The sequence below is a fragment of the Callospermophilus lateralis genome, chromosome 15 (genome assembly GCF_048772815.1).
Source record: "Callospermophilus lateralis isolate mCalLat2 chromosome 15, mCalLat2.hap1, whole genome shotgun sequence".
Classification (NCBI taxonomy): Eukaryota; Metazoa; Chordata; class Mammalia; order Rodentia; family Sciuridae; genus Callospermophilus; species Callospermophilus lateralis.
In genome coordinates this window covers 87,263,194-87,289,083 of record NC_135319.1, presented here as the reverse complement: position 1 = coordinate 87,289,083, position 25,890 = coordinate 87,263,194, and the positions used below count along the sequence as shown (strand labels likewise).

The 25,890-nt window shown below is 49.7% G+C and overlaps 1 protein-coding gene across 3 annotated transcripts in view; it reads left to right on the top strand.

The window, feature by feature from the left end:
* Positions 1–25,890, top strand: part of Fam53b (family with sequence similarity 53 member B) — a 125,241-nt gene that overhangs the window by 53,671 nt on the left and 45,680 nt on the right. For all 3 annotated transcript variants that reach the window (XM_077105496.1, XM_077105495.1, XM_077105497.1), the window contains exons 3-4: positions 2,803–2,857; positions 15,727–16,505. In XM_077105496.1, the coding sequence (XP_076961611.1) occupies positions 2,803–2,857; positions 15,727–16,505 (834 nt within the window). The remainder of the gene's footprint in view (positions 1–2,802; positions 2,858–15,726; positions 16,506–25,890) is intronic.

Here is a 25,890-nt window from a genome sequence, read left to right as displayed (position 1 = left end):
CAGGATGCTCAGGGAGGGCCTCTGAGGAGGCCACATGACAATATGGACACAGAGCATGTAAAGATCCTGGTGCAAAGGCCCTGGGGTAGCAGTAGCTGGCAACAGGAGTGAGGAGGAGTGCAAAGAGAGTGAGGGGACATGGGCTTGGCTCACATGGGCCTGGGGGGCTGTGGGAGATGGGGTAGCCTGGATTTTATGCTGGTTGCTGTGGGAAGTTGTTGGAGAGAAATGAATGACTTGATCTGATCTCTGCTTTAAAAAGATGACTTAGGGTTCTGTGTGGAAGGTGGAAAATAGGGGACAAGAGCACCATGCTGGGTGCCAGGGGGCATGGATGGGGTATTTGGAGTGGTAAGAGCACTCGTCTGGCCTGGGGAACAGGTAGCTGCTCTGGGGATCTGTAGCAAATGCTGACAGGTCCCTATTGAGTGAGTGGGATCCTGGAGCCCTGTGTGCTGGCCAGGGCTTCCTGGCGCAGGCCATGACCCTCCTGCCTGCTTGCAGCGTGGTAGTACCCACTCATGTGTCCACGTTCCCTGGACGGGTGTGGGTCAGAAGTATCCTGGGCTGCCTCTGTCTAGATCACACCAGCTTACTAGAAGGAAAGGCCATGTTGTCCCACCAAGAAGGCGGGGCTCTGCTCTGCTGCTTCCTGCTTTTGTCTGTCGGCCCCAAGTCGTCTTTTGCAGCTCATGCTCGCCAGTGAAGCACACAGGCTGTGACAGCCTTCATGCTCCCTTCTGCTTGCTACAGTCCCTGTCCTGCAGTGGACTTCTGCGGGCTCCCTGCTGGGTTGCTCTGCCACCTGTCCAGCACAGGAGTTGGGGATTGTGGTTCCTCAGTGGCTGTTGTCCTTGTCCTGGGTGCTTCCCTAATACTGGGAACTTGTCTCCCTTGGCAGGCCTGGCACCTGGCAGGGGAGAAGCCACATTTCTCTCTCTGAACCCTTTCCCTGAGAGCAAGGTGCCTGCCTAGGTCCCATCTGTGAGGGTGGCATAGCCCAGTGGGGGACTCTTTTATGTTTGTCACCCGCTCTTCATTGGGTTACTTTGGTGTGGCTTTCAGCTGTGCATCCTGTAGTGTTAAGTGTCAACCGAGGGGGAGGCAGCTGGAGCTCTCTTTCATGCTTTCCAGATATTTCCACGCATGGCTATAGAATAAGAGGTCACATCACTTGGAATTGAAGAAGGTGAGCTAGCCTGATGATGTAAGGATTGTTGTCAACCGAGGAAGGAAGAGCTGCCCTCCACAAGTTCCTTCTGGTTGATCAACGCCAGCTCAGGTGTTTCTTTAGGAAGCCAGCCCTGACTGCACCCCGACCAAGCACACAGGCATAGACCCCCACATCTCTGTGTAATGTAAAGCCTTGTGTACATGATTGTGTCCTCCCTGAGGCAGAGCTCTTCTTCACCTCTGTGTCCCCAAGCTGGTCATGGTGGACACTGAAAAACTACGGGATAAATGCAGTGGTGTCTAAGTGCAGAGATCCCTGGATGGAGCAGATGGGGATGGGTGAGGGAGCTCATGACAAGCACTCTCTTATCTGGGTGAGTCAGGTGTTCCTAGGCAGCCCCACCCTCCTTCCAAGACTTCAAGGATTGGGTCCTGGGCTCCTGCCCACTTCTCAGCCTAGAAGCCTTGCCTGTTCTTGTCGTGGGGGGTGGGAGAGGAAGTTTTGGGGGCTTCCTTCAGAGCTGGAGCTGATTTGTCTGGGACCATTAGCTGCTTACACCATGGCAAGGTCAGCACCTAGCACAGCCTGCACGTAGATGATTGCCACTTCCTGTCTATTGGGCAAATTAATGAGGGAGAGAGGGAGTTAGTCTTTTGGAATACTTTAAAAAAAATTTTTTTTTTGTAGCTGTAGATGGACAGAATGCCTTTATTTTTATGTGGTGCTGAGGATCAAACCCAGTGCACCACACATGCTAGGCAAGTGCTCTGCCACTGAGCCCCAGCCCCAACCCTAGTCTTTGGAATACTTGAGGCAGACTTCCTTCAGGTGCTGATTGGGTGGACTCTTCCTCACCAGCAGCTAGAACAGGCACACCTGAATGTCAGCACAAGGAGCTCCCAGAATATTTCATGCTCAGATTGTCGTGTAGTCATGGAGCGAGTGCAGGGGTATGGGCTCTTCCAGGCCTCCTTGGCCGGTTCTCCACAGTAGCCATCAGTGTTCAGTGGAAGCTAGCTGTGGGCTATGAGCGAAGATGGAGGATGGTCACAGTGGAAGGGGAAGCCATTGTGAAAATGTAGCAGCCAGGAGTTCAAAGCCATAGCTCTCAGGTTGCGACCAAATGGAACCAGTGAGTTTCTGGTCCCAGTCCAATGAGAATGACAGGGGGACCTGTAGTGCTGTAGCTGCAGAGCGGCCTGTGGAGCAAAGGCCAGTGGTTTTGAGCATGGCAGGAAGAGCTGCCCTCCTGTCTCCAAGGGGGTTCTGGCAGTGGCAGAGGGCCCTCGGCCCTTCCATGCTGAGAGGCCCTGCCTCTCCCAACCTCTTCCAGCCCTGTACTGAAGTTTGTCCTACTGTTTACCATCGTACCCCCAACCCCTTATCACTTATGTGGGGAGATCCCCTCGTGTCAGATGGATCCATCCCTGGCTGGAGATGTGGGACAGTCTAGGTCCAGATCCGTGCAAATGTTGTCTCTTGGAATGCTTTTCTCCTTTCCCCAGTCTGACGCTGGCAAAAGGCAGTTTTCCCTTTAATTGTGACTTTAGCAAGAGATCAGTGCAGAGTCATGTGTGAACGCGCTTCTTATGACTTAAAGAGTGAATAGCTTTTCTGGTTGTTTTCAGCACACGCCAAAGAAGATGAGTCAAGGACCTACCCTTTTCTCTTGTGGAATTATGGGTGAGTAACCACACGGCCAGGGGCTATCCTCCTCTGGTTGTCACAGCCAGGTGAGATGCTGAAAGCATTTTCTGCACATGAGTCCCAGAAGAGTCCTGGGGACCCTCTGTGTATTTCCATCCCCAGTGGTGCTGGAAGGTCTGGGGGCTGTTGGGGTGACTGAGTGAGGAGGCAGAAACTGGGCTGTGGTTTACAAACCGTGTCCAACTCTTAACATTGAGAGTTTCTGTCTGATTATTATAATTCTTGGTGATTTTTTCATTCAGGAGATACAGCTAACATACAAAGTAAAAATCTTGTATAGCCCCATTTCCCAGTGATAACTGTCGGTACTTTTATTCTTGTTTTTTGCATTTTTTTAACGTAGACGAGTCTATGATGAACATATAATTATATAAAACTGTATTTGTTTTTCCACTTGGTAGTTCTGCAGCATGAAAACTATTCATTTCATGCATTTCGATGGTCTGCAGTACAGCATTGTGTGGATGTATCAAAATGTCCTTAACAATAAAATTTCTGTGGCTTCTCGGTAAAGGTGCTTTTGAATTTTCTGTTGTCATTACAGTGACTAAGTGTCTGAGTCTTGTCTTCCACATTATTCCTTGGAGCTAGTTCCCAGGAGGGGAACAGAGAGGCCAGAGGGAAGGGACCTCTTTCCGGCTCTTGATTTGGGCTGTCGATCTGCCTTCTACAGAGGGTACCTCAGTCCTCTCTTGCCATACACATGTGACTTGCTATTTCTGATAGGGACCAAACAGGTGACTGTATCGGTTATGTGAATTTCTTGATGCTTCAGATGATTGGGCAGAGTATTTACTTTTGCTCTCTCTCCATGACACTCCTGTCCCCCTCTGGGGTGTCCTTGCAGATGACACATCAGCTCAGAGACTGGACTTTGACAGTGGGCATTTACTATTTACTGTAGGCTGAGGGTTGTGTGTCTTGGGAGGAGCAGGTCAAGTCATCCTCGCCTTCCTTTCCCAGCTCCTTTCCTGTGTGCCCAGTGTTTCCTTTTCTTTCTTTTGAGGCATTTCCTGTAGATGAGACATGAGTGTGGAGGAGCACTGGGTCTGTTGTGGTGAGCACTGTGCGGGGTGCTGTACCAAGCTTCTTGTATGCCACTCCACTGCTTGTTCACGTAGGAGGAAACTGAGGTCCCTTGGAGGCAGACTTGAATCAGGTGGGGGAGAAGGAGACGTTTCCTTCTCAGTCACATGCCACAGCTCTGGGAGAGCTGGGTGGTCCTCTTTGATGCTACCACCCAGAGGAAATGGAACCAGAGATCACCTGCCTTGGAGTGCTATGTGACACACTTTTGAGGCCTGTCCCCACATGATTGAATACCTCCTTAGTGGTTAACGGTTTTCAAACCCTCTGTGTCCCAGCATGTGGCCTGCAAGCCTGCTGTTTCTCCTTTTCCTGGGACAGTGTCATGACTGAGTTGCTGCCTTCCGTGTGCCCAAGAGAGAGGGAAGGAATCCTGAGCACGCCCAACTCCCAACCTGTGACTTCAGCTTGAAACAGCCAGACTATTAACCTGGACCGTTGGGATGGTGGCCTTGATTCAAGGCTGTTTGTGCTTTAGGCTTCCCTGGGCTAAAGCTGTGTGAATCATAGTAAGGTGAACCCTCCTGGGGTGGAGGCAGTGTTAGGTTTGAGTTGTCACATTGAACTTCTTAACTTCTCTGAACCTCAGTTTCCTTGTCTGCAAAATGGCAATCACAATAGCACCCATGTTGTAGGCTTGTCGTGCGGACTCTGTGACATTGTTTTGCAAAGAGATTAGTATAGTAGGAGCATTTCATGAGTAGTACTTCAAGAGGGGACTGAGACCTAAGTTGAGGATCCCTCTTCCAGAGAAGGGGCCTCCAAGTCTGAACAGAGGGACTATGGTGGTTTCCACTGGAGAGGGGTGAGGGAGCTGCCCTTGTAGGGGTGGATTCTCAGGCCCAGAGACTGAGGGAGAGAGGCCTGGGGAAGGAGTCATGTGGGCAGACGCTTGGATTGCCTGCAGCCTGCTTTGTCCTGGGGAGGCCAGGGCTTGCAGGAGGTATCAGGCTATGTCCCCCTATTCTTGTTAGAAGAATAGCCCTTTAGGAGCTCTGTTCCTGTGTCGGGGTCTCTGCTCTGTAGGGCAGTTGCTGAGGCACTGCCTGTCGGTCCAGGGAGCACCAGGGGTGGCTGTGCAGGTGGTGGGTCGCGGGCAAGCCCGCATCCTGCTCTGTGTCTCTCCCTAGTGCACCATCCTTCTCTGACTCAGCCTCCTCCTGTGTTCGGGACCCTGCCCTGTGTGATGGCGCATTACCAAGGCTTTGCACTTACCATGGTTGGTTGTGGTGGCTTATTCTAGTAGGTTTAATTGAGGACTTATCGTATGTCAGGCACTTAATGCTGGGTAGAGCAAACTAGGGCCTGTACCTACCTGCAGCGAGATTGCTGTCCTGCTGGAGGAGAAAGAGCAATAGTGAATTCCCCAGGGCACAGGCCCAGCTTGCAAGACCAAGGAGTCCTGAGAGCCACAGGCATGTCTCCCCGTCTTCCTATCCCATGGCATCCCCTCGGCCAATCATAGGGATTCAAAGAGACAGCAGCACTCTAGAGGTGCCACTAGGTTCCTTCTGCTTCCAGAACTTTCTGACACCTGCTGGGTGTGGGTGTCAGCAGTCAGGAGCCCCCCAGGCCCCTGTGCTGGTGAAAGCTTAGGTTATTTCATCCCATTAACCTGCGGGTCCAGGTGTTGCGGCCCTACCCTGCTGTGAGGACTGGGAGTGCACCCCGGTTGCGAGATTTCATCTTGGGTGGGGCTGCTTTTCAATAGCGGGGAAGAGAACACCCTAAGGGACTGGCTAGACTTTTTAAGCTGATTTTGGGCCCTTCCAGGGCTGGACAATGCTGAGCAAAGATAAAGTGCCAAATTATTATAATCACCCACCCCCAGCCAGTCTCCCAGAGATAAAGGGCTCTAGTGCGGGCCTTGATCAGTGGAATTCTCCCATGAGGACTGGGGACTGTTGGCCCTGTGACTCGGTGGTTTCCCCTCACCCCATGTAAGGGTCCTAGCTGAAAACCAGTATGAGTCTGGGTTCCATAAATGCTCTGAAGGAAATGCCAGCAACTACATTGGCAGTAGGACTGTTGCTGCTTCTTAGAAGGCCCCCTCCCAAGTGGCTGGGCCTCCTCTGCTCCCACCCGGATGAAGTGCATTACTAACATAATCAAGTGCTCAAAGCAGCAGTTTTTTTTTTTTTTTTTTTCCCCTCCTCCTCCCAAGTACTTCATGCTTTGTGATTTCGAGCTGGATACCAGGCCTCTCCCTACCCTTGTCCCCCAGTCTAGTTTGGGGCTTAGTACAGAGAAGTGTTTTTGTGCTTTTCCAAAATAAGGGAGAAAACAAAGCCAGGGTGAGGTGCCAATGGGAGAAGCTGGGCAGAGTGGAGCCCAGCCCTGCCTTCCTACTCTGTGTCTGGCTGAGGCCTTTGGGGCGCCAGGCTTGCCCCATCACTGTAGGTCCCTTCTAGCAAAGGCCAAGTTTTTCTGGTTTCCTTTCTCACCCCTCAGGTCATCCCCAGCCCAACTTCTGTGCTGAATTGAAATTTCCTTTGCAGATAGCTTCTCTGGGGAAGAGCCCTACATGACCATGGACTGTGCTCCTGACACAGGAAACCTGGGCCAGGAGGCAGCTCTGTGGGTGCAGCCCACCCTCTTATCAGCTGGCCAGTCTGGGAGCCACCCTCCTGTTCTGACATTGACTCCTGCTGGGTGCAGAGAAGAGAATCCACTAGGTTGGGTGAGGCAGAGACTGCACACAGAGCCTCAGTTGCTGCTCCCTCTAGATCCTCTGCCATTTGCAGTGGGGGCTGCTGCTTTATGCTGGCCTGGGGGTCACACGTGTACCGGTTTAATCTTATTCGGTGAAACAGGGCAAGTGGGGTGAGAGCAGCCTCCATTCACCACCCTCAGCTAATTGCAGCCATTAAACCAGTTCTGTGTTGCAGGGACAATGGACACCACACATTCCATTTTCCTCGCCACTCAGGCGAGGAGAAGACCTGGAAATCACGTAAAATGTGAGAAAGCGAAGGCAATGCCAATTATTTCAAAAAGGCCACTAGGAAAAGTCTTGTAAATACAAGTCAATGGACAGAGAACAAAACAATTCATATGCTAAAAAAAATTGGCTGGAAACCCGTAATTACTTTAGGAGTTATGGTGATAAATTATTTATTAATGTAAATGATTTCACAGGCAAAGAACATAGAGGAAACTTGAGCAGAAGGATCATACATTATGTATAAAAAGGAATTGTAAAAATATTACAGCACCCCTCCTTGTGCCGCTCGGGCTTAGGTTTGTCAGCATTTTAATTATAAGCCCTTACTTCAGTGTTTAATTACTTGGCTGTTAAAGTCTCCTCTGTACATAAGAGGGCTCTTCCCGGGGGCACTCTCTGGATGGATTTCTACAGGGGAAACCAGTTGGCTGTGTTGAGCTGCGTAGGATGCAGAGATTCTGCTTTGAGATTCGGTAGCTTGCCATCGTCTAACTCCACCGCTGTTCGTCATCGATGGTGGAATGTGATTGCATCTTGTGTTCAGGAGCAGGCATTTAGAGGCTGAGTGTTTTGGTTTCTTAGAACAATCAATCAAATGAATGGAACACAATGAAAAATAGCAGAAACAAAATTAGCTGCTTAGGCCCCACTTTTGGTCTCTGCTGCCTTTTCTGTCTTTCAGAGATTGCCCTTTTGAATTTGGTCAGTGGGCCAGGGCCTTCTCTTAGAAACCACTTATTTCAGCATAGGCCAGCAAGAGATTTGTTCTCACTGAAAACTTGACATCCAGATACAAGCATGCATATATACAATTAAAATAAATTTTTTTTTGTAATTGTGTGTGGACAGCATGCCCTAATTTTATTTGTATGCGGTGCCGAGGGTTGAACCCAATGCCTCACACATGCTAGGCAAGCACTCTGCCTTTATTGTGGTCTATGTATGACTTTTAAAATCTCTAGAATAGCCCAAGATTTGTCTGTATATGGTGCTTTAAATTCTTCCTTGCACCATTTATGAGTTTCAGAAAGTGTTTCTGGAATAAACTACAGAATGGAAGTAGACATGAAATGGAGATGGTGTGTGCTAGCTGTTTACAGTGACAAGTGAGAAAGGGTCCTTCTGGACTGCCTTGTCATACAGGTTGGGCTGGCGTTGGGTGGGAGGACCACGATAATGCCAGAGGATAGGCAGTGGCTACTGCAGGCTACCTTTGGGTGCTGCACCCTCCAGGGGGAAGGATGGTCAAGGTAGACAGCCTGACCTAACTCGAGCATGGCCTTGGGATTGCAGGTTAGGTTTAAGTCTGAGCTCTGGTTTGCTAGTGGTATGTCTGTGGGGCAGACTTGACACTGCTCTGAAACTTGGTTTCCTCACCAGTAAAGAGGGATTGCTGACAACTCTAGAGATGAGTAATGTGCTCGGGTCACACACTCATGCTCTTTCCCAGCCTCAGCAGGAGCCCAGTTATTAGTTAGTACTAGGGGTACTAGTTAATGGACAGCTAATATGCCTTTATTGACAGTTTCCCAAAGAGCTCTTCCTACTGCCAGTGCCCCCGGCAGTGTAAAGCACCCGCCTTGCTGTGTGCAGCTGCCCATTTCATAAGCTCTCTGCACATCCACATCCAGGGAGGACTCCAGAGCCATGCACCAGACTGACCTTTCCATTCCTTCAGAGTTTTTGTTGCCATGGTGAATACTAGCCGTTGCCTACATATTTATGAATACTCCTGGGGGATGAAGGAGAAGGTCCCTGCCAGAGCTGAAAGGTCTGTCACAGAGCCTGGGTTGGAGAGGCTGAGGCCCATACTCCCAGCAACCAATCTTGTTTGTTTTTTACACCTTGGCAATCTCACTGGGTCCCATTTTGCAAGTGCAAAAACTTCTCACAAGTTGTGGTAGCTGCGATGGGCCATCCCTGCTGTGCAGGTGAGGGAGGGCTCTGGAAACCATTCTGAACCCCTATCTTTGTCCTTAGCAGCTTCTTTGGCTTCTTTCAGAGTCCGGCAGGCCAGTCTTCCTGCTTTCCTACATGGAGTCCCAGTGGAGTGTCCCTCGTCCCTCATATGAGGAGCTGGGTGTCTTATGTCACTGTCCCTGAACCCAAGACACAGCTACCATTTTGTTGTCCATTACAGGAGAGCTGGAAGATGAGAGGCTGCAGTCAGGCTGGGGAAAACCTAGGAACCTTTCCTCCCAACACAGCTCTCAGTTGAGTCTCTATTCTGGTGACACAAAGAAGACCTCCAGTGGGACAGGAGCTCTGAAGTCCATTAAAAAAACAGATGACACCATAGTGGGCACTATCATGTTTTGCCCTTCTTGTCCTTCCACGTCTTGCATAAGGTCACTTTAGCAAAGCTGCCTCAGGCAGAGTCCTTGTAGCCAAGACCAGGCTCGAACAGGGCAGCCCTAGAGCAGGAAGAGGTCTTTACAGCCCAGGTGGACAGGTACAAAATCTGGAAACCAAGCTGGGTGATCTGGTGAGAGGCTGCTCCCTGGGCCTCAGAGGCTACTAAAATCTTGCCTCTTGGTTGTACACTTAAGGTGCTTAACCTTTTCTAGACACCACATTTTGCTGTGATTATGTCATTTTAATGGACTGTCTAAAACAGTACAGAGATCTCCAGAGTTATCAAATTCTTCTATCTTTTGAACATAATAAGGCTTATAGTCCCCCAAGAATCTGGGCCCCTGGGAATTTCCCTTTGAGTTTAAGGGCAGAAATGGAAACAAGAACATTCAAGGTCAAATGCCATTTGTGTTGCTTTGAGTGTTTTTCTTTCTTTGAGCTCTAACTCTGTGCACCAAGGACCTTTTGCCCTCCTTGGTCAAGGGTTGGCAGGACCAGATCCTTATGACTGTGACTTTGGGATTGGAGTCCTTGTCTCCATGTGTATGGGCATTTGATACTGTGATGCCTTGCAGCGCAGACAGAAGTCAGAAACTTGAAGCTTAGTCCTCAGATATCAGCTTTGGAAGAGTCCTTGGTCACCTAGTTCATCTGAAAAAAGGACTGGGCCTCAGGGTGGCTGTGTGGCTGGCCCTCCTATTTGTAGGCAGCGTGTTAGGCTGTATGGAACACGTGTACTCTTGTGCATAATTTTAGATTTGTGAAGGGAGCTCTCTGGGGATGTCAAGAAGCTTTGGGTACCCCTGAAGGCTAAAGTAATAGAGATGGCATGGAGTGACCAGCTGGTGTCCACGCTCAGGCTGGGTGCTGTTGCACTGTGCCCTGCTCTGGTGGTACCTTGGTATCAGGCTCGAGGTGAGTGGAGAACTCCTTGTGAAGCTTTGGGCCACAGTGTGACCTCTGGGGAGATGGTGGTGGCTTCAGATACTTCCTATTCACAGGAGTTAGTTACCTCTTAGGCCCCTACCAGTGGTTGTCTGTTTAGAGCTCTGCAACTTGAAGCCTGGAAGGGCCCCACCAGCCTATGCAATATGGGCCTCTAAGTGAGCCTTCTCTATGGCTGTACTTCCTATAATCACCCAAACCAAAAGCAAAACAGAAACATCAACTTTCAAAGATGTTGAGTCCAAATTTTCGGGAACTGGAATCATCCACCCTGCAGAAGTGCCCTGAGTCTGGTTGGTGGTCTGACTGTGCCGCTGTTCTGCTGTGCAGCCTGAAGTCTGGAGCAGTGGTTCTCAGCATTTTTATATTAAAGTAACCCAAAGAGCTAATTAAAATGCAGATTCCTACCCAAAGAGATATCGATTTACAAGTCAGGGATGGAGCCCAGTAAGCTGCATTTTAACAAACAATCCCCCTCCCTGGGGATGATCCTGCACTTGGTCCAGAAACCACAGTTTGGTTGTGTAGAGAATACAGATGCTGTTTCCAGCCTAAGTCTACAAAGATTGATACCTGACTGCAGAAGAGCTAAGCCCCAAACATAAGAATGTTTTCCAGGCTGGAGCGCAGTGGAGCACACCTGTAATCCAGCACCTCAGGAGGCTAGGGCAGGAGGATTGCAAGTTGAAAGCCAGACTCAGAACTTAGCAAGGCCCTGATCAAAATAAAAAATTAAGGGGCTGGATATGTAGCTCAGTGGTGAAGCCACGCTGAATTCAATGCCCAGACCTCCCTGCCCCCACCAAAAAAAAAAAAAAAAAAACAACCAAAAACCCAAATTTTCTGGTATTGGCCTACTGAAATTAGTGTAATGATGGCCACTGTTTTTCAGAGCCTGTTCCAGGACCTGTACTGGGCCCTTATTTTCTTCACATAGCAGCTCTAAGAGATTAAGGAGCTTGAAGCACTGAGGTTTGAACCAAAGGCCATGCCCCTTTACACCACATAAAGTGACCTCCCCATGTCCACAACTTGTCGATTTTAAAGAATTAGGGTTGTTTGTAAAGAAGTAATATTGAGTGGAGGGGTCGGGCACCTCATGGGTCTTCTCAGAGCCCTACCAAAGCCCTTTTCCCTTGCAAAGTGTGATATTGGGGACTAGTGGGGGGTAGCGTGCCATTAAATATTTGCTTCTATTCCTGTTTCTTTTGTCTGATGACCTGACCCAACAAATTGCTTTCTGTTCCTTGAGTGAAGGGGGAAAACACAAGGCTAAACATAGCATTGATTTTTTCTACTTTCTCATATTGTACTTCTCAAGGTGATAAAGATAGAGACAATTACAATATTATCTACACTGCAGACAGGACAAGTGGCCACCCGGCTGGTGTTGATACACAGTAGCAGTCCTTTGCATTTTCAAAGTATTTTAGATATAACTCCACTAACCAGTCTCCTGGCTGCTTCACATGTAGCCATCTGTGGCCCAGATGCAGGGGAGAGTTCAGCAGGCCCAGGTTGGACCTGTCTGGCCAAGGAAGGGTCACTTGTGTCAAGGAAAAACGATAAGCAAGACCCAGTGAACCCCTGTAGCCTCCTTTGGATTTTGTCACCCATTCCTTCCATCACTCCCCTCACCATGCTGTGGGCCCCGCTCAGTGCTGTGCGCTGGGAGCCATGCTGGGCTGTGCTCTGGAGCTGGTGGAGAGTGGTAGACATGTAAGCAGATGATTAAAGCTCATGCGACATATAATTGGAAATCTAGGCAAATTGCTGTGGTTGCACAGGGGGTCATGTGGAGGAGGAGGTTTTGGTTCTTAAATTGAAGAGTCAGAGGTTCTCTTAGTGGAAGGAAGATAAAGTCAGAAGAACATTCCAAGCTGTTTTGAAAGCATGAAGGCATTAAAGAGCTGAAGTCTGGGGGAAGACTGTGATCATGGTCACATTGTGCTCCCACAGAACCAGTGGACTGAGATGAGAACTGACTCTACGTGATTCTTCCCTACAACGAAGAACTCTTACATATTTAGGTCATATCAGTTACTGTTTGCAAGCAGGATGCAGTAGAGTTCACCATTCAACCCCAAGACCCACTGGGGGCTTGTTGTCAGCCTGGCACTTCTCTCAGGTTCACATTTATGTGGCTCCCAACTCCTCCCTTCTCGTGATTTCCCTTAAGATGGGGAAAATTCCAGGCCAGTGTAACAAAAATGGAATAGAAACTATCATCCTCAGAGGATGGGATCAGTCTCTTCTCATTTCATGGGTTTTTTGAGGTCTGGTCAAGACACAATCTGGCAGGTTCCATAGGCGCCTAAGTACCGGCCCGTGTAACCGTCTTGAGGCCCTCACTGTGCTGTGGCTGGGCCCAGTGGTTCCTTTCTCAATCCACCATGTTCCTGGCCCATGTGGCACCATAGTACCTTGCCCCCAAAGAGAAGTTGGTGGCCAGCAACTTCTGTAAACCCAAAGGAACAAATGCAGAGGAGAACAAGGGTTAGGCCCTGGCCCTGGCTCTGGTGCTGGCCGTGCTTTACTTCCTGAATTAAGGCAGAAATCAGCACCAGTGGACTTAATGGTAAGAGCTTTCACATACTGGCTAACACAGTTGTTCTCAGAAGATTTAAAAATTGTAGAAAAACAAAAATAATAAAATATCAATCAAGCAAACATTGACCGATCAACTATTAACATTTTGGTTTATTTTCTTCTTCATGTATAACATAGCACATATTTTACTAAAGAGAAATCAAACAGTCTTATATTGTGCGTGTGTGTGTGTGTGTGTGTGTGTGTGTGTCTGTGTTTTACTGGGGATTGAATTTAGCCTTGCACAATTTGGCAAGTTCTCTTCCACTGAGCTACACCCCCAGCCCTTTTTTATTTTGAGACAGAGTCTCACAAAGTTGCCAAGGCTGTCCTCAAACTTGTGATCCTCCTGCCTCAGCCCCATGGTAGCTGGGACTACAGGTGTGCACCATTGTGCCCAACTTATGTGCTGCTGTTACTTCTTAGCATCACACTGCTAGCATTTCCCCATGCCCTTAAATAGCCTTGAAACTGCTTTTCACACTCTGTGTTATTCCTTGACAATTCACTTAACCAGCCCTCTACAGTAGGACTTTTAATTATATTTATCATTTTGCTGTCACTAAGTCATTCTGATGAACATTACCACACATAGGTCTCCCCTTTTTCTTAGAACAACTTTTTTCCTTCTTAACATATGGTCAAGAGTTAGCCCATGTTTGTTTATATTTCTTCTAATTTTACTTTATTATTTTAGTTAACTTTGACCTGCTGACTAATGTCAAATTGAAACTTTTAAAAGACTGGTGAATATTCCAGGGGAATGCATTTCATGAGGAGCGAAGATATATTTGAATAAAAAGATGTTTACTTGTAATGTTTGTGTTTGGAAGTTATTTATCAAATGCAGCTGAAGAAACAGGTATTAGGGGCTGGGGACGTGGCTCAAGTGGTAGCGCGCTTGCCTGGAATGCGTGCGGCCCGGGTTCGATCCTCAGCACCACATACAAACAAGGATGTTGTGTCCGCCAAGAACTAAAAAATAAATATTAAGAAAAATTAAAAAAAAAAAAGAAAAGAAAAGAAACAGGTATTAGACTTGCTGTGGTCAAGACCTGGGAAGATTCTGGGATGAGTGAATTGGATGTTTAGCCACAGTTCTGCTTTGTTCTCACCTGGCTTACAGAAGATTTCTTTCCTGTGTTTTCACCATCAGAGATCCTTCATGGATAGGTGATAAAGATAGAGACAATTACAATATTATCTACACTGCAGACAGGACAAGTGGCCACCCGGCTGGTGTCAGGTTTGTGTCTGTAATGTGGCAGGTGCCTGAGAGGAAGAAGCATCGCACTTAGCCCTGATGTAGCTTTTCCTATGGCTCCTGGACTTGCCCTTGGGTTGCATTGTTCATCCCCCTTGAAACCAGAATGGTAGCTGCTAGTTGTGATGTTTGTTTGGGACCTATCTCTTGTCACTTCTCTTTGAGAAGTGGCCGTCAGTAGAGGAGTTATGCTCGTAGTCCTTGCTGCTGGAGCATGTGTCGCGTGTGGGTTAAATCAGTTTTCTAGACCTGTAGCACAGCTTTCCTGATCTGAAGCTCCCGAGGCAGGGCTGGTGTCAGGCTCACTTGTGTTTCCCTTCAGCACACTAGTGAAGTGAGGAGAGCATGGGCTCTGTGTCATGTCATTTGTCAGTTGTAGACCTGGGCCAGATACCAACTGAGCCTCAGTCTTCCCATCTGGGCCACGGTGGTCCCTGCACACAAGGTGCAGTGCGGCTCCTACCCAGGGTGGATGCTCAGTGACTGATCCACTCTGCGGAACAGCGAATGCATTTAAATACCTGCTAAGCATCATTTCAGGTTTTACTTCTACCCTTGTGCTGTGTGCCTGACTCAAGCCATTCATTATTGACAAAATTTATAAATATATGCAGGTTAGAAAAGATAGGAAGTACTAATATGTTGATTCCTGAAAGCATAGGAATTAATTAATTTAAATTAATTTTTAATTAATTAATTTTTAAATTTCTTAATTCTGCTCTTGTACTCTAAGCCTGAATACAGGGACTATGTCAAATTTATCTTTGCATCTCCTAAAATTCCCAGAATATGCTTGATTTTATAGTAGAAAAACTTGAATATTTCAATAAAATAAAAGTTCAAGTGCAAATTCAGCATTTTATAGCAGGGTTAGCTTATTTATTCATGCATTTAAGTAGAGATCCCAATGTGTAAATTTAAATTGAACCCTGAAGTCTGTGCAGCCCAAGACTTGCTCTTACAGATTTTAATTTCTTTAAATATCCTCAGTTTCAGGAACGAATCAAGTGAACACACAGAACACGCTGTGCACACAGAACACGCTGTGATTGGTAGCTGTTGTTGATGTTGTTGAGCATTTTGATGGAGGGGACATAAATCAATAATAAATTCAGTTTCTGTTTTTAGCAAGGGTTTTAAAGATATAATTCAGATGAACTAACCTAGCAGCACCCCAACCCCCTTTTAATGTTGACCATCTTAAGTGCTGGAAGTTTTGACTTTGGTCATGGTCTTCTGCCAGGGCATCCAGTCCTGTCCTAAGAGAACTGAATAGGGACTTAGTAGATACATTGCCCTGAGTATACCCTCAGCCAGGGCAGGGTACAGAGCAAGACATTTCCTGCTTGTAAGAAGAGAAAGAACTTGGAGTGAAAAACAGCTTGCATTTTCCCGAGAGACAGTGCAGTATGGTGGGAAAAAGGCCTCTCAGAAACGCCGGCTGTGTCTGAATCCTAGGCCACACTCTGCTTCTAGCCCAGCATGCTGACACTCGCTTCCACTGTCTCAGCCTCAGTTTCTCATCTGAGAAATGAGGTTGAACTGGAGGTTTTTTTAAGGGCCTTCTCTCCTATGTGGAAAATAGGCTGTTGGTGTATAGGAAGAGAGAGCTGGTGTGAAGGCCTCTCAAATCCTGTTTTTTCTTTGTCATTTATGCACCAGAAAATGACAGATGGCGAGACCTGGACAGAAAGTGCCCTCTTCAGGTTGACCAGCCGAGCGCCAGCATCTGGGAATGCCTGCCTGAAAAGTGTCAGGACGGCACACTGTGGCATCAGGAGGCTGTGACTGCCTGTGCAGTGACCAGCCTGATCAAAGACCTCAGCATCAGTGACCACAACGGGAGCCCCTCAGCACCCCCCAGCAAGCGCCAATGCCGGTCACTGTCCTTTTCTGATGAGATGTCCAGCTGCCGGACGTCATGGCGGCCCTTGGGGTCCAAAGTTTGGACACCTGTGGAGAAGAGACGGTGCTACAGCGGGGGCAGCGTCCAGCGCTACTCCAACGGCATCAGCACCATGCAGAGGAGCTCCAGCTTTAGCCTCCCTGCCCGGGCCAATGGGCTTTCCTCACCCTGCCACCAGGCGGTATTGCACCACCGCTTTGGGGGACAACCCTGCCAAGTGGCACCAGGCTTGGCCTCCTGTGGACAGGCAGGTGACACTTGGACCCCCGACCTGCACCCCACAGGAGGGGGCCGGCTAGACCTGCAGCGGTCCCTCTCCTGCTCACATGAGCAGTTTTCCTTCGCGGAATACTGTCCACCCTCAGCCAACAGCACACCTGCCTCAACACCAGAGCTGGCGAGACGCTCCAGTGGGCTCGCCCGCAGCCGCTCCCAGCCATGTGTCCTTAATGACAAGAAAGTTGGTATAAAACGGCGGCGCCCTGAAGAAGTGCAGGAGCAGAGGCCTTCCCTAGACCTTGCCAAGATGGCACAGGTAGGTGCCACAGGGGCCTGAAGGGGGCTGTAGAAGCACTTGGTGCTCAGTGGATGGAGCCTCTGTTGGTTCTAGTCTGTTCCAGCCAAGTGCACAGTGCCACTTTCAGAAGTGCCCAGGAGTGGGTTAATTCCCTTGTCTTTAAAATCCTGTTTAAAGAAGATGAATTCAAGTTCATTTTTTTAAAGTGCCCATTTCTCTCCATTTAAAATGAGACACGCTCTTTCCCTGTGGTGCACAGTGCTAGTGGGTACAAGAGCAGACAGATGGCGAGAGGCGGCGTCAGCAGGCAGTCCAATGTGAGGACTGTGAGATCCCCTCCCAGACCTCCAGGCAGCCCTCTTGGAACCACCCCTGCAGCCACCGGAGACACACTGCATTCAGTGTCTCTAGGATTATGCTGATCCAGGCAGTGGATAATGGTTTTAGGAGCAAGGTGGGGAGTAGGAGGTAGCTCGTTCCTTTGATTAAACTGCAAAATGTTAGACTGCCAAGAAACAGTGACCACTGTCCTCTGTGCCGTCTCTGTAACGATTCTCATTGTTTGCTATAGGAGAAGCCTCTGGCCAAGTGCCTCTATCCCTTGGATTTTGCCCTCTTTATTTTGGGCCCTGCCTTGTGCTAACACTGATCTTGGGTACTGATTTGAATGAAGTGAACTTGGAGTTAATCCCCCATTGTCAGGACAGTCCCTGAGTCCAGAGTTGGCTGTGTTTGGTTCTTGCCTGGGAAGCCCAAGGATGCCAGCTGGTCAGTGAGGCCCAGGATACAGATGGGTTGGTCCTTGGTCTGACTGTTGGCTCTAGGATGGGTGGATGTGGTGGTCAGAACGTGCTCTGCTGCTTGGGGTCACTCAGAAGGTGCCCTCTTGCTCTGTTGCCACTGATTCTGGTCTTATGTAGAGAAACACTGATCACTGCTTGGTTTAAGGTGAACAAGGCCTGTTTGCTGGTAAGGATGTTCTCAGTGGCATTGGTCTTGCTTCTGCAGCACTGTGGCCAGATCCAGGGTGGCAGATTGGTGGTGCCTGTTCTGTCCCAGGTGGGCACAGCCGATCCCCTTCACTGCCTATTACTATCATCCCAGATGGGCTTCCTTCTGCTTTGGAAAGATGCTGCAGTTTCTGTTCATGGAGTTTCCTTCTCTCCCCATTAATCCCCCTCCCAGCTTAGAGGTGCCCCACGAAAGAGGAGGTGCAGGTCCATCCAGTCTAGAGTCAGGCTAGACTCTGGGCCCTGGCTGAGATAGCTGGAGGGCAAGTTGATGACATTCCCATGCCTTTCCTGTGTCCTTGGGCCCACTTGGGAAAGAGGCTGGAGGAGTGTAAGGCAAAGCTACTGCCCCCTGACCCAGCTTTCATGTCTTTCCTCTTGACTCTGGACATGCCCTCTCTCCTTGCTATGTAGTAGACATTTGGACTCATCTCACTGGACCAGGATTGAGCACTTGCATTGAATACCATGAGGAAGTTTCCTTCTCCAGAGAAATTTAAATAGGTAAAAAGGCTGAATAGGTGACAGCTTTGGGTGACTTCTGAAGGATGCCCAGAACCCTGAGTTCTGGGTACAATATACAGCCTCAGTTAAATTTTTAAAGCCAAGCTTTTTTTTTTTTTTTTTTTTTTTTTTTTTTTTTTAGCTAATGAGCTGGAGAGGTAATAAGAACAGCTTACACATGTTATTACATTTTACTAGCTACAGATTGGAGTAACACCACTGACATCACTGGAGACACTTTCCAACCTCACTTGGGTAGAAACCATTTAAAAATGCATGGCTTGGTGGGGTGGTGCCCCGGTATATAGGTTGCTTCATCTGCTCCAGGCAGGCCTCTAAGATCCAGGAGTGCACCCTGGTGCCTGAGGAACCTGCCCTGGTTCAGCCCATCTGTCCTTGGCCACCTGCTCTGCAGCAAGTCCTGGGTAGGACGGAGCACAGGAGAGGTTGAGAGGGGCTCCTTGGAGGGGTGTGTGCCTAGCGGCCTGTGACCAGAGTGCTGGGGATGGAGCCTGTGGAGCCTGAACCATCTCTGCCTGGCACGTGACCCTGCCAGCCCTTCCTCCACGGGGCTCTGTGCTCTGCCTGTTTTCACTCCCCCATTGGGGGATTTATAGCCCCAGGAGTTAGGCCTTGTTTTTCCAAGGGGCCCTGAAAACCAGGCCTAGGGCAATTCTTAGGTGTTTGAAAAGAACTTTGGACTGAGCCAGGACAATGTTGGACCCTGGGTCTGGGTACCTAATGAGCGGGATTTTCCCTGGGGACCTGCACATTGCCAGAGAGTGGCTAAGGTTGAGCCAGTTGCCCAAAGACCCTAGCCTCTGTGTGCAGGGCTGCCCGCAATATTTGCAAGTTCCAGATGGTAGGTAGGGTTTGTGCCTGTGGGAGAGGGGCTTGTACCCAGGCGTGGAGCCAGCCATGCTTCTTTAAGCTCGCCCAGAGACTCTGTCACAAGTCTTTGATCTTGGTTTATACCTTTGTTTCACTTGAGCATTCTTGTGAAGGAGCCCCTTTGCATGTGGCTTCTGGAACCAGGTGCATGAACATTTCAGATAAAAGGTGCAGAGTACCTTTTCAGTTAGGCCTTTGGAGCAGCTGGGCATTCTGATAAAGAAACCCCAGCTCCCCAGAGGAGCTGACTGAGGCCCAGGCCTTGGGACCCAGAGCAACCTGAGGGCATATGAGGATGGGGGCTTCCTGCTAGCACTTAAGAGTGGCCAGGGGCCGGGGTTGTAGCTTACTGGTGGAGCTGATTTTGATTCTTAGCACCACATATAAATAAATAAAATAAAGGTCTAAATTTAAAAAAAAAAAAAAAAAAAAAAGGAGTGGCCAGAGTGGTAGCAAAAGCTAGAGCTGCCCCCTCCTCACCAATCCCAATCTGCTGGTAGAAATGGGGCCAGGGAGAGACCCAACAGTCAGATGGCAATGGAGGCAGAGAGTGCGGAGAGCCTGCCTTACATTCAAATGCATCGTAGCTGGGTTTGGCAGGAGCCAGTGTCCTGGGTGTAGACTCTGGTAGAAGCAGGTGTGACCTCAGGGCTTGTCCATTCCAGCCTTTCTTGGGAAACAGGGGCTCTTATGATTCCTAGGCCTGCCAGGGCCCTTTCAGACATGGTCTTCACTTTAGGATTTGCATGTAGAAGGAACATTGATGAACCAGAAGGCCTCTAGAAGAGGGACTGGAGGCAGGAGCCCTGGACAAATTGTTTGACATCACTGTGCAGCAGACACCATAGCCACCACCAACAGAGGACTGTGGGAGGAACAAGGGAACTACTGTATTTGTGGGATGTGTTTATGTACGTGAGTGCATTGTGCACATGTGTATCTGTACCTCTGTGGGTGTGTGTCTGTATCTCTTTGGGTAGGTATGTGTATCTGTGTTGGTGCATGTGTGTGTAGCTCTGTGTGCACACATACACACACAGTGCATTGGCTGACACAGGGTGAGGGCTCACAAATGCATATTATCCCCATCACACCACAGGCCTGAATGGGGGAAGGTGGGGCTATGGCCACTCGAGAGGCAGAATTGAGACCGAGGATGGGTTCTGGGAAGTGCACTAAGACTATCATAAGAACTCCCTTTTTTCACCTTTCCTCCTGTCCTTGTCACTTCCTACTTCTTGTTCAACATCCCTTTGTCTCATCTTCTTTCTTTGGTTAATGGAAGAAGGCCTGCTGGCCACATCCCTGTCCGCAGCCCTGCCCAGCCCGGTCTGCCATGAACTCTGTGTTAAGAGCCAAAGATTATAGAATGGCGAAAGCATCAGATCTTCCCCGACTGGAGGAAGTTGGCTGTGTTCTCATCTGTTTATTGACCCTTGAAGTAGGGTGGAAGTATCCCAGGAGCCACCAGCCACCCGCTTCCCAGCTGTATCTTTTGGGTACAACTGTCATTAACAGCAGTGGAACCCTTGTCTTTCAGCAGTGAGGATGAGGTGCAATGGTGGGGGTGGAGACATTGTTTTCAGATTGTCTCTGCTTAGATGCTCTTAAGACCCCACTGTCTAGATTGTGGGCTGGGATACCAAATGAGGCTGCAGGTGCCCTGGCTATCTGGACCCTGAGTGAGGGAGCGGACTAAATGAGGAGCGCCCCAGATTGGGAAACGATGCTAGGCCCTGGTCCAGAAATGTCTGCCCTCCCCGTGTTTACAGTGAGGCTGCTTGGCTCCACAGAGGCAGCCCAGGGGGTCTTGTGCTCCTGTCCCAGACAGGTCTGGTCCTGCTGCCCTCCTCACATGGCTGTCCTTATGTGGTCTTCTGAGACCCTTTTGCTCAGAATTCATATGAAGCCACAGCCTCCCCTTTATACAACAAAGGGTGTTGCCCTTGAGGGCAAGGCGGGGCTGAGCAGAAGAGTTTATCAGCAGGGCTTTTGGTGATCTGTTAGTTATTGCTTCCTTGAGACCTGGTCTGACCACAAGCATTGGTTGTCTCCTGGCAAGGCTTGAGCTCTGCCTGGCCATTCAGATGTGGATCATGTGTGTGAGCAAAGATTACAGAAAAAGCAACAGTTAATAAGATTACCCATTGAATGCCACAGTTCTTGCCATATTTTTAACTCCAAGCTGGTCAGCTTGAAAGAGCAACAAATTGCATTTTTCAACAGTGCTTCAAACAGAAGCAGGACCTTCATCGGAAAGGGTCAGGATGCTGAGACAGAGGTTTGATTGATCACAGCTGCCCACACATGCATCCCGACCTTCCCCGAGGAGGCCTCAGAACAGGCAGCAACTGTTGTGTTAGACAGATGTTTGAGGGACCCGTGAAAGCTGGCCAGGGTAGTTTGGGCTAGGAAAGGAGCATGAGGAAACTAGTGTGGCAGCACCTCTCCAGGAAGCTGCTGGGGGTTGGGAGCCTGTGAATACAGGAGAGCCAGGTTGATGGGGCCACTAGGGCTCCCCTGGTTAAAGAGGTACTGTGGCTGTCAGCAGAGGGTTATGTGGAAGTTTAGCGATGACTTAGAGCTCTCTCTGGGCAGGAGCATCACTGAGTGAAGCTCCCTTTGGCCATCCTTCACTCACCATCCCTAACAAGGGATGGAGGACCTCTTTAGTCACTGTGAGATGTAGCTCTTCACACCACTGGCAGCCCCTGCAGCTGCAGGCCAGCTGTGCTTTTTCTTGGCCAAGTCCCTGGGCTGTAGGCCTGGCTGGCCTGAGCCTTTGTGGCGTTCCCAGCCAGTGGCTGTCCCTTCACCTGTTTTGATTGCCTGCTGCTTGCACCCTACCCTGCTTCCTGCCAGGAAAGGAAACTGTGCTGATGGCAGGGAGAGGAACTGAGCTGGATCACCCTTTACAACATGGAATGCAGACACACATGAAGATCTGCTCAGAGAGGTAGGCGTGGAAAAGCCTAGAATTCCAGTTGGAATGAAAGAAGCACTTAGGAAAAGTAAAGGCAAAAATCTCTGTAGTGCATGGAAGTAGGTGCTTAGACTCTGAAGCAGTGAAGATGGACTTGCACAGAGGGAGAGCGAGCGCCTGCAAGACTTGGGCTCTCAGAGTTGATGGTATGGGCAGGGGCAGCCTAGCCAGCTCCCTCCTTCTGTGCTCTTGGCAGGATTGCCCATCAGAGTTCTCAGGTGACCTTGGAGGAGGCCATCTTGGAAGCTGCTGCTGATTGGTGAATGGCTGAGTGTCCTCTGCTGTGTCTTTGCTCTGGTTCCTCCCCTCACTTGAGGACGAGGCCTCCAGAGCCACACCATTAGTCAGGAGCCCTGGAAGACTGGAACCTGGGCCTCTCCACCCCAGGTCCATTGCTCCTGCTGTCATGCTTTGGCTAGGCAAGGACTGCCCAGCTGGCATTTTTGGGCAATTGACACTCTTGGGACACAGAGCATGTGGTGGCGTGAATTGAGAACTTTGCAATCAGGTAGATTGGCACTCTGTCCTGATCCTGTCATCTTTGAACTGTGTGCACTTAGGCCGTCACTTAACCTCTAACCGTTCATGTCCATGTCTTTAAAATGGGAAAACAGGTTTTTTTTCTCAAGGACATAGGGAGGAGTCCTGTGGCATTGATCCACCTCAGGCACATGGTTGACACCTGAAGATCATGACTTTGATCAACAAAGAAAGCTGAAGCCTCAGCCCTTCTCCTTTCATGTGGCTCCTTGGCTGTTCCCCTAACACAGCCTTTCTAGGCAGTCTGTGGGGCCTGCTACCTTGGTGAACCAGGATTGCCCCCTGTGGAGTGGGCTGGCTGGGGAGCTCTGTCCCTCGGTTGTCTTTTCCTTTGAGGTCAGTGCATTAGTGGTGCTGTAGGACTCAGAGGGATTCTGGTACTTTGAGGGAACCCTTCCTCAGATACCTGGATTGCTTCTTGCTATTCCCAATTACCATCCCCAGGTTGCATAAATAGTCTGCTTAAGGTCCCTTTGATTGGGGCCCAGTGTTGACACAATAGCTTTGATCTCCTGGGGAAGAGAAAAATAGAAGGAGTTCAGCTGGGGTTGTGCCAGGGAGGCGGTGTTCACACCACTTGGTGATTTTCCATACCTCAGTTGAGCCATGCTGAACAGAGCCTGTTTAGGAGGTGTGAGGTGACCTTGGGATCTGAAGCTCTCTGGAGCAGGTACTCTTGATTCTAAGACAGTTGCCCAGGTGAGAGCCCCTGAGGCTCCCTGTAGGTGCTCATGCATTTGTGGCTTGCCAAGTAGGCCCTGCTCTGGAGTGGAGCTGGCACTGAGGCCTGGGAGATCCTAGAAGGCCTTGTTTTCGGGAGGCCAAATCTGTGGGCAGGAGGGAGAACAGAGCCTTCCCAGCCAGGAGGCAGCACCTCTGGGGGGCGTCGCCAGTCCTGCTTTGGGAAAGCCAGTGTAGGAAGGGCCTGTGGGCCAGCTGGCCCTTACCTCTTTGATTGGCTCAGTTCCAGGGGCTCACAGAGAAGCATTCAGAGAAACCCTCATGTTATTCCCAGGCTGCTAAGGAGAAGCAGAGTGTGTGGGCTGGGACAACGAGGGAACAGAGGGCAGTGTGACAAGGGGGCCTCGTGCTGGAGCCCTGTCTCTGGGGTGGCTAGTTCATTCCTCACTCTAGGCAATTTGTGTCACCTCTCGGTGCCTCGGTTTCCCTTTCCACAAGGAAGGGTGGCAGTGCCTTTTCTCATCACATAGGGTACATCTATTTGTGTAAAGCACTTGGAGCTCAGGTCCGTTTGCCCAGGTTAAGTGCTGAGTTTATGTTAGCTGCCGTATTGGGAGTCATGTTTTAGGACCAAGGAGAGAAATTCAGGGGAACTGCCTCTTCAAGTGTAATTGCTGCTGTTCACCTCAGGAACTCCCTGTCTGTACAGCTCTGAAAGTCTGTGTTTCCCAGAGAAGGGCTTAGAGCCCAGAGGCTCTTGTGGCTTATCCAAAGGCCCAGCTGAGTTGGGAGTTACAGGGCTGGATCTGAGCCTGTTCTCCACCTCTGAGACCAGCATTGTGCCTAATATACTATAAGGGAGGCACAGTGTGGCCTGTCATTGGAACAGAGTTGCATCTGGAGTCAGAAGACTTGGGGTGGAGACCTGGCCTTGCCATCTGTGTGTATTGTGACTGAGTCAGTTGCCCTGCTCTCTGAGCCTTGGACTTCTGACCATATGCACAGCTGCCCAGGTACAGACATGGACGTCAGAGTCACCTGGGAAGCCAGGACCCCATTCTGGGGTGTCACCCCATAGAGTCTGAATCAGCAGTCTGGGGCAGGGCCCACAGCAAGGTTGGGCTCATGCCTGGCCCAGTGAACTCTGTAGTGGCCCAGGGACTGGATATCTCCAGTGTGTGGGTTGTTAAAGCCCAGTTCTATGTCCCTATTTGGATTCCCGTAAGTGCTGCTTATGTTTGGTAGCACAGTTAATGACCAGGAACCTGTGTGCTCTGTCCACTTGCTGTGTGTGCAGGTGTCCCTGGCCCTGGTAACTGTCCAAAAGAGGCTAGGATTCCAGAGTGTTCCGAGAGTACATGGAATCAGTGCTAGAGGGAAACGAGTCAGGGACAGACAGCAGCCAGGGACAGACAGGCTGCCTCGTGGAGGAGGGGCTCTTGGCTGAGCCTGAAGGCCATCCCAGAGCCTGCCAGGGGAGGGCCACATCCCAGGCAAAAGTTCACATGCAGAGGTTAGTTGGGAAAGCGTTGGAAGGAGTGTGTAGCTGGAGCACAGGGAGTGAGGGGCATGGTGGGCCTTCTTGGTGGGTTCCTCAAGAGACGTTTGGCTTCTATTCTGAGTGCAGGGTGGAAGCATTTGGGGATTTGAATCAGGGGAGCAACAGCATCCCCAGAAAACTCCTTCAGGTGAGATAAGCAGCATGGACTGAGGGACCTTAGGGCAGCAAGGAGGCTGGGTAGGGGCCGTTGGCAAACATGGTGGTGGGCTAGACCAGGGAGGTGGAAGTGGACATGGTGACTTGTATTAAGACCTCAAGAAACATTTTGAGGGTGAAACCAACAGGATCCGCCAAAGGATTAATCTTGTTATCAGTTTCCAAATCACCCACAGCATAGACTTCACTGAGCATAGCATCAATTATCCTAATTCCTCAAGGTGGTAACTTCTTCTAAACTATTCTGTTTAGTATGTGCTGACTATAAGTCCTTCTTGTTATCTGACCTGCAGCCCTCACTTTGTGTTTCTTCTTGATCTCTTCTTAGTAGAAATGAAGTCAGTGCCTCTCATACACAAGGCCAAGAGTTCAATCCCAAGCACCATAAAAAAAGAAAAAGAAATGAAGTCGAGTGGATCACTCTGACTCACTTTGTTTCTCCAAGTATCCATAGAACCGCCCTGGGCTGCCATTTCTTGCTCTGTGGAGTTGAGTCCCTCTGCTGAGGCTTCCCTGTCCTTGTTCATCTGAAACTCTGTGCCCCACTCTGAACTACACTGGAGAGGACTGCAGTTCAGGGCCCCGGGAAGTTCTTTTGTGGTTTTGAATGCTTGTTGTACCAGAGCTCGTCTCAGCTGTGCCATATCTGATCGGTTTTCGACAGCTGGGAAGCATCTGGAAAACAAGGGCCTGTGGCGCCCCTCCGAATTTCCTATAAAGCTGCAAAGGTTGCAGTGGAAGGTGATGCTTGATTTTGTCATTCCCTGTCTTGTTCCTGTTCCCTCATCAGAGACGTCAGGAGAACCCTCCTGGGAAGCATCTCCAAGCCCTTGCTGAGTAGCATGGGGCCTGCAGGCCCAGTGAGCGCCCCAGGGAGGCTGGAGCAGGAAACAGAGAGGGGTCCTGGAGACAGACACATGACTGACGACCAGGCCAGGCCCACAGCCTAGCAGTCTGATGCCTGTCTGTGCCTTCGCCTGAGACCACGCAGGCTGCCAGCTGACGTGGGTCTGCCATGGCGTGAAGTCTGCAGTCAGCCCATCCTGCCTCGTGGCACGGTCCTCTGTTGTGCTAGCA